This window comes from Peromyscus californicus, unplaced genomic scaffold (genome assembly GCF_007827085.1).
Source record: "Peromyscus californicus insignis strain IS unplaced genomic scaffold, ASM782708v3 Scaffold_14__1_contigs__length_90479793_seg_2, whole genome shotgun sequence".
In the NCBI taxonomy this organism is placed as follows: Eukaryota; Metazoa; Chordata; class Mammalia; order Rodentia; family Cricetidae; genus Peromyscus; species Peromyscus californicus.
Window position 1 is genome coordinate 45,460,570 of NW_026294436.1, and position 12,662 is coordinate 45,473,231.

Sequence of the window (12,662 nt, forward strand, 5' to 3'; positions counted from 1 at the left end):
AAACACAACTCAGGTCAGCAAAGTCAATACCACCGGCTAAGGCTCCACTCTGTGCCCTCACAGCCAGAGAGGCTTGCTTTGTGAACTGTGTGCTATCATAACCACAGGGATTTTGTCAGGTGGGTGGTTTGAGAACTGGGGTGAGGTTTGGATAGCCAAGGCTGGATAAGGTATTAGAGATGGTGGGGGTCAGGAGCTGCTCAATGGGATTCTTCTTCCTTCTTTGTGAATAAAAGAAAATGTATATTTACATATTTACACACACACACACACACACACACACACACACACACACCCATTCAGACTCCTCATAGGAGACCAGAGCTAGAAGAAAAGTAGAGCCCAGGAACACTTCCTTGTGTCCCACAAGTTCTCCACCTCACATCTAGAGAACATCTGAGCTAGGCCTTGTGTCCCACTGTCCCCACCACTACCATCCCCTGTCCTGATGCCACTGTCTCCAAACAACTGGAATGGCCTCCCCACCTCTGTCTCTCCAGTCTGTTTTCTCACACCTGCACATCAGCTTTTTTATGGAGTAGACAATCATTCTAATTCTGCTCTGCCTAAAACCCAAGGCTCTCACAGCATGCACCAGCCTAAGCACAGCCTTTTGGACACAACTCTGCAGCGACTTTTGCCTCTAAGATTCAGTTCTCCCTCCCTGAGGAATGAGTCACACCTGTATACTCACTCCCACAAAACGAACAATCAACCAGACAAACAAAATCCTGCTCTTTGCAATAGGAGGAGAACATTACTGAAAACCACAACCAATCAGAATGCAGAGTTCCAATGGACACATCTACAACTCCCACACCTAACGCTCAGAGATCATTTGGAAGAGGGGGCAGGAAGGCTGTAAGAGCCAGAGGATTGGGGAGTTTGTTGTGAGACTGTGTCTTTACGAATGTCAGAAGCTGCACACATAAAGTCTCACCAACATGACTGCCTAAAAATGAGCTGAATAAAGAAAACAATAATAGACACACTAAAGTGGGTGGAGAAAGCCCATGAGGCCTCAACCCTACATAAAGAGCTACAAACAACTAAGAAATTCTAAGAGCAGGAGAAAGAGTCTTCCCCCCAAAAAAGAGCACACCAATTGGTTATCCAATACCAAATGGTCAGCCCTGAAAACGTACATACAGATAACATTCAGCAGGGTTCTCAACCTGTAGGTCGTGACCCTTTGGGTCAAACAACCTTTTCATAGGGGTCACCTAAGACCATTGGAAAACACAGATATTTACACTATGAATTATAACAGTAGCAAAATCACAATTATGAACTAGCAACGAAAATAATTTTATGGTTGGGGGTCACCAACCTGAGGAACTGTATTAAAGTGTCGCAGCATTAGAAAGGTTAAGATCCACCGTTAAGATCTACAGACTGAGCAAGTTGTATTTATGTATTATATATTTGTGTATTATGTAAAAATCAATGAAAAATGAGACCATGAATTTGAAAGAGAGCAGGGAGGAGGACATGGGAGGGTTTGGAGGGAAGAAAGGGAAGGAGGCAATGATGTAACTATAATTTCAAAAATTACAAAAAGAAGGCCCTAACCCTGCCAAGTGAAAGGGGCTTCATGAAGGGCTGCCTGCTTGTGGCCAGCCTGCAGGTCTATGGCTTTAATTCTAGGCATCCAGAGGTGGGGAAGAATGGTCATCTGAGGGAAACTTGCTGGCGTTCAAAGGACTGTGGAGCTCATAGGTGAGGCTGAAGGAGAATGACTGGCATTTGCTGGCCTAAGCCTTGCCACCAGGCTTTAGTCAGTTCCCCTAAATTGTCAGTCTCAAACTGACAATCACCGAAAGACACTGGTATGTTCATCTTATCAGGAGCGGATGTTTTCTGGAGAAAGAAAAATTCCTTTGTTTAAGAGGACACACCATCCTTTGGACTCCCTTATCAGGGGCCTTCCAGATCCTGACAGCCCATTCATGTCAACTTTCCTGTCCAGTGTTTATCATCCCACCTGAGGCTATGAGGTCGTTAACTCTTCTGTTAGGGATTATGCTGGTTTTAGTAAAGTAGCAGTTGTGGGTTCTCCAAGAGACACGACTTCGCTAGCCTTGGGTAGTTAGCTAGGTTCCCAGTACCAGGCATGGTTTCCCTCTTGTTGAGGGTGTCTTAAGTCCAATTTAGGAAACTATTGGTTACCACCAAGCTATGTGTGCCACTACTACACCCGATCGTCGTGCGGTTCATAGGCGGCATAGCTGGGTAAGGCAGTTGGTTGGGATGCCTCCCTCCTTTGGAAGCTTCTTCTGGTGCTGTTGTGCATAGGGAAAACTACTCAGCTGTTAAGAAAAACTAAATCATGAACTTTACAGGAAATGGATGGAACTAGAAAAGATCATATTGAGTGGGGCAACCCAGACACAGACAAACGCCACGTGTTCTCTCTCATCTGAGGCCCCTAGCTCCAAATCTTCAGATGTGGGTACATAGCCCAGAGTAACTGCAGAAACCAGGAAAGTTAAAAGGGACCTTTTCCGGGGTGGGAGTGTGGTAGCAATAAAGAGGGGGTTATTAAGGTACAAATAATCTGATGGTGAAAAATGAGAAAAATGGAGGGAGCACTAATTAGGAAAGAGGAGGGAGATAAATATAGAAGGAGGGTAATGTAACAGTAACAATGTCTGAAAAAGTCATAAGGAATCATACTAGTAACAATCTACCAAAAAACAAAACAAAACAAAAAAACCTGTAATACACATGGCTGTATATAAATATGCACATATAGTTTAATGAAATGTTCCCATCTGGGTTGACAATGTTCCCTCCAAGAGCCCAAGACCACCTAACAAAAACCCCAATACCAGGTATTAGAAGCCCTCTTTGAGTTGTCGGCCAAGGCTGTCCAAGAGATTTACAACACAAACAGCCCATTGCTGTTGCCCTTGCTACTTCCCAGAGGTGGAAGGTAAGTCCCTATTGCTGAGGACTTCAGACATGGGGTCCAGAGGTCCCTGAGCTGGAACTGAACTCAAAGCTTCCTCCGTGAGAACCAACTTTGGGGGTAGTACCTCTTTAACAATGAGGACCGGGCTTGGAGGTAATGGGAAGCCAGAGCTCAAAGCTGGAATTACCCTGTTGTCATTAGAGATAACCTGCAGTTTTATGGATCATGTCTGTATATTTTACAGTTCACAAAACGCATGAAATAGTCTGGGCTGTGTGGATCCTCACAGCATTAGAGAGATGCTTATTAGCTTCATTTTGTAGTTGAGGTTCACTAACTTGCCATGGTCATACGGGTTAATCTGAGGCTCAAACCCAGATCTTCTGACTCTAGTACCAATCTCCCCTCCGTCACCTCATACTCAGGCAGAAAGAAGCTTGTGGGGAAACAACGATGAATGAATGACTCTTTCCCTGGCTAGACACTACAGAGGAGTGTAGAGATTAATAATATTTTGTTTCTAGGGAGCTGAAGGAAACTTCCCCCATTCTCTCCCTCTTTCAAGCCCACCCCCACAAGCACACACATGAAGATTGATTGGCATCCATTGTTCACGTTACAAGAATGGATGAATGACATTTTTATGTCAGTGATACTTGAAAGTAACAAAAAGATAGGCTCTTCCAGAGTACATTCGGCTCAATGTGTGACTTCTTTTGCATACTGTCCCATGGAAGCCCTAACTTTTCATTCATCCCACTGAGGAGATATTTAATTGTTTCCTGAAAATGCTAATAGCACAAAGCTCATAAATACTAATGAAATGTTATAGATTAGCAGTGCTCAGCAAGTAACCTGGGGAGCCTAGACAAGAATTCTTAGATTAAAAAATATAAAGAATACCTTTTAATCCAATTTTCCCCAGACTAGGTTCCCAAATGTTAATGAGTACTCTCTCTCTCTGCCTGTGTGGAGAGCTGACTCTCACAAGTACCTTTAAGAATGCAGAAGTGAATTATTGACTTAGCTTTAGTTGAAAAGAAATCTGTTTATTCAAAGGCTATTTTAGGTGCCACGGGATGGACATGTTGAAGACAAAGGTGGGGGAATAGGAGAGTCTGGGACATGGAGATAAACACATAATTCAAATGCATGCTTCTATTTCAGCCAACTAAGCAATCTAAGTTGGAATTTGCTTATTATATTCGTCTTTCATGTCACAATCCTTCAATAATAATAATTGCCCTGGGCTCTAAAAGCTGGTGTCAGAAACCATAACTTTGTCATTCATTGCTGAATCTACTATGCCCAGCACAGACTCTGGCACAAATCAAATGTCCAATAAATGTTTGTGAAATGGATAAAGGGCTCTCTTACAATATTTTACAGAGCTTTTCATATCTGTGATCTTTTCCTAAAGGTCAGCTCGGATCTCAGTGACTGCTACAAAGTTCCACATGAGACCAGTTCTCTGCCCCAGCCACTGCTCACCCTCCTCCCTCCTCTTCTGGTCTCCTCCTCTCCTACGCTGAGCTTCAGACTCATTGGACAGCAGTTTGTTCTTCCGTTCATGTTCTAGACGTTGCTCTCTGCCTGAGATGTTTAAATATCCTTTGTGCCCAAAGTTCTCGATTAAAATCTTATTTATCTTTGAGAGAATCTGTCCGTGGCTGGAGACTGCCCTACTATTCTCCATGGCTCAGGACCTTTCTTCTTGCTGATCCCCTGCTTCTTGCAGAGTCCAGCACCACCCGATGCAGAACAGGTTATGAGGAAGTGTGGTCTTGGTGTCACTGAATGTGAATCACAGATTCTATGCAAGGAGCCCTTGGTCTCAGGATGGCTATGTGTGGGATCAAGTGAGAGGAGACCAGCTGAATCCTCCCACAACAGAACAGAACACTTGCTCTAAGTCAGTGGTTCTCAACCTGTGGCTTGAGACCCCTTGGGAGTCCCATATCTGATATCAGATGTTAGATTACGATTTATAACCATAGCAAATTATAGTTATGATGTATCAACAAAATAATTTTATGGTTGAGGGGGTTGCCACAACATGAGGAACTGTATTAGAGGGTCTCAGCATTAGGAAGGTTGAGAACCACTGCTCTAGGTGAACCAAAAAATACTGGGTATACAAGACTGAGGCAAAGCAAAGGGACATGGGGAAAATATAATGGAAATTAAGAGGAGGAGAAATCCTTATGTGCGTGTATGGCAGGAGTGGGGGTGTGTGTGGAGTTATGGCTTCTGTGGGGAGGGCAGAGGGGGGCTGTGGCATTATGGGTTATGTGTGTGAGGGGTTTGTGGGGGGGTACTGGGGGTGCTGTGGAGTTGTGGCGTGTGTGTGTGTGTGTGTGTGTGTGTGTGTGTGTGTGTGTGTCAGGAGGGGGAGGACTGTGGAGTTAGGGCGTGTGTGTATGTGTGTGGTTGGGGGGTCCTATGGAGTTATGGCTTTTGTGTGTGTTGCTGGTGGGCAGTCCTGTAGAGTTATGGCTTATGTATGTGTATGGCTGGGGGTATTGGGGTTCTGTGGAGTTATGGCTTGTCTGTGTGGCTAGGAGGTATCTATGGAGTTATGGCTTATGTGTATGTGGCTGGGGGAGTGGGCCTGTGGAGTTATGGCGTGTGTGTGTGTGTGTGTGTGTGTGTGTGTGTGTGTGTGTGTGTGTGTGTGTATGTGGCTGTGGGGGGCACCTATGGAGTTACGGCTGCATCTGTGGTTGCTTTTCTCTCCAGGGAGCCTGGAATCTTGGAATGAAATGGTGTATTGGCAGATCCACATCATAGGGTGTCTCCAGTCCTCCCAGTAGCTTAGGCAATGCCTCCAGTGAGAGGACATGGCTTTCTAGAGTACTTTTTACTTGGTTGCATATTGAATTTTAGTTTGGGCTTACACTTTCTGTAAACCTGCACTTAGGAAGGAGTTGGGTTTTGTTCTGGGTCTCTTAGTGCTTTGGGGAAGTGTCTCACACAGAGAAATCAATCTCTTTGCAAACAGTAGAATGGGATAAATGCTTAAGTCAGTCTGAGGAATAGCCAAGGAGTCTAAGATTCCACAAATCCTGGGCTGCTTGCCAAAAATGGGTTAATTCCATACAAAGGACTAGGAGGCCCAGAGCAATGCCTGTGAATAGTTCACTCTTTGGCGATCTGGAGCCAAACTTCCCAGAATAAGTCCAGCTCTGCCACTCATGTATCTTGTGACTTGTGCCTCCATCTCTAGCTGAAGGATGGAGAATGATCACATCTGCTGCATAAGGTAATAATGAGTCATTGAGTGTGAAGTGAATTAATGGGAAGAATGTGCCTAGAGCAATGCCTGGCACATAATAAGTGCTTTGAAAACATAGGCTAAAATCATTGCTGTACTTTTATAGCATTACTTCGGTTCCTGTGGGCCACCGGGTACAGTAATAGGTGCCAAGCTGTGCCACTGCAAGAACTGTGCAAATAATACCACTTGGGTTGAGGCCAAAGGTCAGCAGACCAGGCCAGGTGAAGCTGAGATGGGCATATGGCCCCTGAGTATATGGGACAATTATAAAGCATGTTATCCAAGGAATTAAACCTCCTCTAGACAACCTCCAGGGCACCTTGTAACCTACCACTGTGTGTGGAGCACATCTTTAGCCTCCAGGCAGCAGAACTAAACCTGAACTAACCTGGAATTTGGAGCTCAGGATACACACAGGCCTCCTGGTACACCTGTCCACAGTTACAGCACTATCCTACTACTCACTTAAAAGACAACATGCCCCAACCACTCAGGAGTCTATGGCTGGATGATTATAAGTTTAAGCCTATAGTGGCTGACATGTAGAAACCCTGTTGGTCAGCAAAGTGACAGGTAAAATGCTGTAAAATTCACATCTGCTTGTCAGCATCCTTGGGAGGATGCTGGATTCATTATCCAAAACTCTGGACGTTCCCTACAAATCCATGTAGCCTCGAACATCTTCTTCACCACTTCAGACCTCACTCACATCTGTCGTCCTTAAGTGAAAGAACTAGCCAGAAGTTTCCAGCCTGAAAGTCAGTTATTGTTGATATTCGAGTCCAGGGTAATGTGTTATACAGCAAAGGGTCTCCTCAATTTCTCTGAATCATGTCCGTTCCCAAAGTCACCTCTGAACACAGGAACCTGTGGATTCCAGAATCCACGGGACCCTCTGAGAGTCTACACCTGAGAGCTGCTCCCTAAGATATGTGTGGCGATGTAGAGGCGTGAAGAGAGGGAATCTACTTGTCCAAGAATAGGAGGATGGTCCCTGTCGCTTAAGTTTGGAACAGGGGCCCCATTGCCTGTTCCCAAGCATCAGTTCCAGGGGGCTGTTAGGCTTCTCTCTGTGAGGAAAAAAAGGAACAGGTAGGGAGGAAATTGAGAAGTTTTGCTTGCAAGTAGCAAGTGGGGTGAGAAAGAAGGAGAGGATAGAAAGCAGAGAGGACCAGATACAGGAGTGTGGTGTAAAGAGAAGGGGAGACAGGGAGAAAGCAGAGAGGACCAGATACAGGAGTGTGGTGTAAAGAGAAGGGGAGACAGGGAGTAGAAAGCAGAGAGGACCAGATACAGGAGTGAGGTGTAAGGAGAAGGGGAGACAGGGAGTAGAAAGCAGAGAGGACCAGATACAGGAGTATGGTGTAAGGAGAAGGGGAGATAGGGAGTGGAGAATAGAGCAAGCACCCAGGGTGGCAGGGATGTGGCAAGATGAGGACCGATGACCTCTTAGCCAGGTAGAGGAAATCTCACCGTGTGTTTAAGCTTTAGGGAGCATCTAAAATGATAAGCTGTGTTCCTAGGGAGTTACACACAAAGCTATCATATGGGAAATATACCTTCATCACCTGCCAGGTGAACGACAGTTGAGAAAAGATTGAGGCTTGTCACTTTAGAGGGCATAGGGCTAGAATTAACCAGAAAACACATAGTATACACACTGATTAATTTATCCAACAACAACTGAGCACCTAGTGTGTACAAGGTCTGATGTAATATTAATTCTTTTATCCTAAGCCCAAAAGCATGTGTGTACATTATGAGAGCGGGTTAATGGTTATTGACTCATTACATGCACTTTGTTTATCGAGTCTTAATACAATTTCAATAAACTCTGCAAACTGTTGATTCCTTCTCCTTTCTAAGCATTAAAACCACTGACACTGTGAAAATGGTGGACCATTCCTCTGCACTTCCCTTGAATTGTCTGTTTTATTCTCTCCAGGTGCTCCTGGTGACATGCCCAAACCCGAAGCCAAAAGAGGAATCAATTACAAGTGGCCAGCACTGCATTCTGTGGAGTCCGGGGCTTGTTAGGTAGTTGGGATCCTCTGGCCCCACACTAGCCCAGCACCATGGAGACAAACAGTTCCTTCTTCAACTCTATCTGGGAAACCATCCGGACCAGACATGAAAGGGGCGTCTTCAACACCGTCTGCCTGGCTGTCCTCCTGGGGCTGCCCTTAGTGGTGGTTCTTACACTCCTCTTTGTCTGCTGCCATTGCTGCTGCAGCCGGCCACCCAAGAGCGGCCAACAGCCAGACCCAAACAAGAAGAAGAAAAAGAAGAAGAAAAAGAAGAAGGACGAAGACCTCTGGATCTCTGCTCAGCCCAAGCTCCTCCAGATGGAGAAGCGGCCATCACTGCCTATCTAGGGATGGGAAGCTCAGTGTCCTCCCCTCTGAGCCCAGCCTCCTTCCAACCACAGAGACTCGGGAGGAGCCTTAACAGTGATGCACTCATGCCTACAGATTACTTCAACCAAGGAACAAATGTCAGACTGAGCATCCCATTGGATGGGAGCGTGTGGACAATTCTTACACTGTCTTGGCAGCTACGTGTCCAATAACAGTGCTCTGTGTTGTAGTCCCAAGCATGTATTACACTGTCTCTGGTATACTCCATCACAAAAGCACAGAAAACATGTATACATGCACTTTAGATGGAGTCCAAGTAGATGCACATGGCCATTGTATGTATGTATATTTGGACAACAGGTACATGGAACAGTATATTCTGTTTATCATGTGGCCATTAAATATGTACTTTGCACAAATGTACATACTTGCAGAAATGTCTTATGGGAAGATATGTCCAGATTTAGGCACATATGCACAATTAAATAGCCATGCAAGGCTCTATGCACTGTCTATATGCCATTCAGGTTGGAGATGGGTGCTTTCCTCTTCCTATACCTACATAGTATTTTACCGGGAATACATTTAGACATTCCAGGAACCTGGTACAGCCCCCCACCCCACTGTATATTGATACAGACATAGATAGTAGTTCCTATATGCTTCTGAACTTCTACCTGTACCTTAAAGTTTAAAGTATGGTTCCAAATCCATTCAAAGCTCTTTGCTTGCAACTCACGACAAGGTCCTCATTACCACTGGCAGGTGTTTAATGTGGTCCAAGACCTCTTGGGGACATTATCCCATAACTACTCAGCAAGGTGCCCTCTTCTAAGCAGCAATGAACGGCTCTTGGCAGTAACTACTAGAAAGCTATGGAAACTTGTGTGATCTCTTCCATGGGCTGCAGTTACATGCCCACGCAAAGTGAACACAGACAGAAAAGGTAAGGAGATGCCCCACATAAGCTAGCTATGTTCTGTGTGGAGGAAGGTTTTTCTGAAAGGAAAGATGTGAGGTCATCACACGTCCAGTCTCAAAGGCAGCACAAACCCAGGAAGCAATCCCCTGCGCTTGTAGCAGTGCATGGTATGTTGGAGGAGGGATATAGAAGCCATGGTTTAAATGAACGATTAAACTGTAAAGGTGTTTGTTGTTATTTATGTTGATGCTCAGGCAAGTATCTTGTACACAGTAGGTACTCATAACTGTGGATAGATGTACAATGATGTTAGGAATAAACTTGTAATACCTCATGGTTCCCCCCAAGTGACCTGTTCTTTTAAGATACCCCCAGTGACTGCTATAAAAGATGAGACTAGGTATGCAGACCAGGGTTGTTGCCATATGTGCCCTGTGGTACCTGAGGACATGCCCATAAGAGCTGTTCTGAGTCAGGGAGAGCCGTTCCTCTCCAGGCTACAGCTAAGAGAATGAACTGCTTGGTGTTTTGATTATACTCTCATCATGTTATGAAGGCAGAGAATTCCCAACTTGGAAGTGGATTGTACCCTAACAGCTCATTTGTACATCTACTGGGGAGCTCTTTAAATATTTCCCCCATGGAGACCATTATAGAAAGTGGCAAATCACCGTCTAATTAATGGCATAGCCAAATTATGACATTACAGTAGCAAGAACAATCCCTGAATGTGATGAGACTGGATGGAAGCTGAGGTCTGCTTGCTCACGTGGGCTACCTGGTGCTCAAGATTCTACTCCACGCCATCAGAGGGTGGCAGTCTAGTGGTGGCTCTTACACCTGGGTCTTCTAACAGACAGAGCAGTCATATTCACTCTGCCATCCTACAAAACCCCGGTGTCACTAGGCAAACAGGCCTTCCATCCACAGGCCTCTGACCAGAGCAGCACTCCCTGATTCTTTGCCCCTTTGTCACATGGGGAGCTTGCTGTGGTGCCCCTGACTGGCCTTCACATGTCACAGGATGGCCAGGCTTCTCCCCATGCCACACGCCCTTCCCAGCCAATTGCTACCCACCAGATGCCCTTCCCACCTCTAGCTCTTAGTCCCCCTAAGACAAAAGACTTGGGGTAGAGGTGGAGCCAGACAGCAGAGACGGGATGTCGGATAACAGTCCACAAGAATGGATCACCAGGATCAGAGACCACACAAATAACATGGTTTCCGTGACAACTGGCTGCCAGTTTGAATTAAGACAGCAGTCAATTGTCACTGACGCCATAACAAGGCCTCTGTCTCCAGGCACAGTGTATCTACAGTGTTCTAATCGAATGGACTTGAGCCAGTTCCTGTCACGAAACACCCAGAAAGTCAATTCTCAGTTGCTTCCATTCCCTGGAATCCAGGGGTCCCAAGCCCGATTGGATCACTGCTTCCTGACCCCTTCCTGTCATAACCTCTCCGACAGTCTTTCTAGAACACTAGGATGGGGCAGGGCCCATGGTGTGATAGGCCCTCACATGGATGCTGGGGAGCAGCAGCCCAAAGCAGACCTTGGTGTCCTGTATCCCTGCTTCAGTCTTTTCTGTTCTTCTCTTACTGCTTCCTCTCCCTGCATCATGCCAGTTCAATCCTTCATGACGCTCCACTTCCGACCCCTCACAGTCTATCCCAGAGATACAGCCGAGGGGTGGGGGCAGGGTGCTCAGGGTAAATTAACGGAGAACATAAAAGGCTTCGGGGGGCCTGGAGGGATGGCTCAGTAGTCAAGAGCACCCACTGCTCTTGTAGAAGATCCAGGTGCCAGGCACACACGTGGTGCACACGTATACATGCAGGCAAAACACTCATACACATAAAACAAATCTCCTAAAATTTTTCATAAAGAAGAGGTCTTCTAAACTGGTACAGGCTTGGGGAGAGGGGGTCCCTCCATCCTGGACTTCTGGTTTACCTTGACCACACTCAGCCACAGTCAGAGAGGTTCAATGGATTCTTTTGTTCAATGGATTCTCTTGAGTTCCTGGGAGGAGGAAAAAGAACAGGAAAATGTAAAGAAAGGGCAGTCACTTTTTGAGAAGAACATATAAATGATCAAAGTTGTACAATATTTGTCAGTGACTTTTTCTATAAAATTCAAACATGTAAAGTTTATTGAAGTAAATATTTTGAAACGGAAACCCTCCTTGCATGTTGGAGTGAGTTCCTGCTGTCGTATCCCTGAGATATTATTCTCACTCAGAAATGATGGATGGAGAGATTCTCCCTGATTGGTCAATGCTCTCCTAGGATCTCAGGTCCAAGGACCAGGAATGCAGCATCTCTCCCTGCTGTGCAAAGCAGGCAACCTTGGAGACTGAACTGGGCCATAATGGCTGCAGAAAAACATACTGATGTTCCCTGGAGACACTTAGAAAACATTTCTCCAGTGAAGTTGACCAGTGTCTTCTTATAGGAAAAGGAAGAAATATTAAAGATGTAAAAAAAAAAAAATTAGGATCTCTGGGTTAATCTGGTGGTGGGAAACTAAGGATCAAGGACCCCTACCACAACTTTGCACTAGTTAAGAAATGAAGTGATCTAGATGCTCCTGATTCCTCTCTCAACCATGCTTAGCTTGTCATTAAAATAGGAGCCACCTAGAGTGCTGGCCAACAGAGCAAGATATTGGAAATGTTCTCTATCAACACTGCCCGTTCTACTGCTACCAGCCACTAAAATTAAATCAAATTTAAGTCCAGAGCTCTATTATGCTAGCCATATTTCAAGTGCTCAATAGCCACCTCATGGGTAGGAATACCACCCTCAACGGCATCTAGCATCTTGTGGGAAGAGTAGGCAAATGTTTGTGAACAGCTGTGCTGTCTTAATGCCAGCTTAAGAAGGAAGACCCACAGCACAGCTGCGTGTTTGCTGTCTTGCCCAAGGCAGGCTCCTTCACAGTGTCGGGTGATTCGTGAGCTCCTTCCCCTGTCTCCACACCCCCATGACAACCAGGTAGCAGAGTCTTAAGTCAGCCGCTATTCATTCCTCCAGGACATTGCAAAACTTTCCAGTGCAGAGGAGGGGCTGCCCAGGGGACCACAGCTTACCTCCCAGACCCCTCAGCTCCACCTGCCCGGGCCCACCCATACTCCGGGTGAGAAGATGGAGTTACACAATGCAATCATCCATTAGCATTCTCAGCTCACT

The 12,662-nt window shown here is 45.7% G+C and overlaps 1 protein-coding gene across 3 annotated transcripts in view; it reads left to right on the forward strand.

The window, feature by feature from the left end:
* Window positions 1-9,804, forward strand: part of Kiaa0040 (KIAA0040 ortholog) — a 32,832-nt gene extending 23,028 nt beyond the window's left edge. For 2 of the 3 annotated variants that reach the window (XM_052737338.1, XM_052737340.1), the window contains one exon: window positions 8,137-9,804. In XM_052737338.1, coding sequence (XP_052593298.1) covers window positions 8,267-8,566 — 300 coding nt within the window. In that variant the 5' untranslated portion in view covers window positions 8,137-8,266 and the 3' untranslated portion in view covers window positions 8,567-9,804. Of the gene's footprint in view, window positions 1-1,647; window positions 1,720-8,136 lie in introns of all 3 variants that reach the window. The other variant, XM_052737339.1, reaches the window with a different exon arrangement.
* The last annotated feature ends 2,858 nt before the right edge of the window (window positions 9,805-12,662 follow it).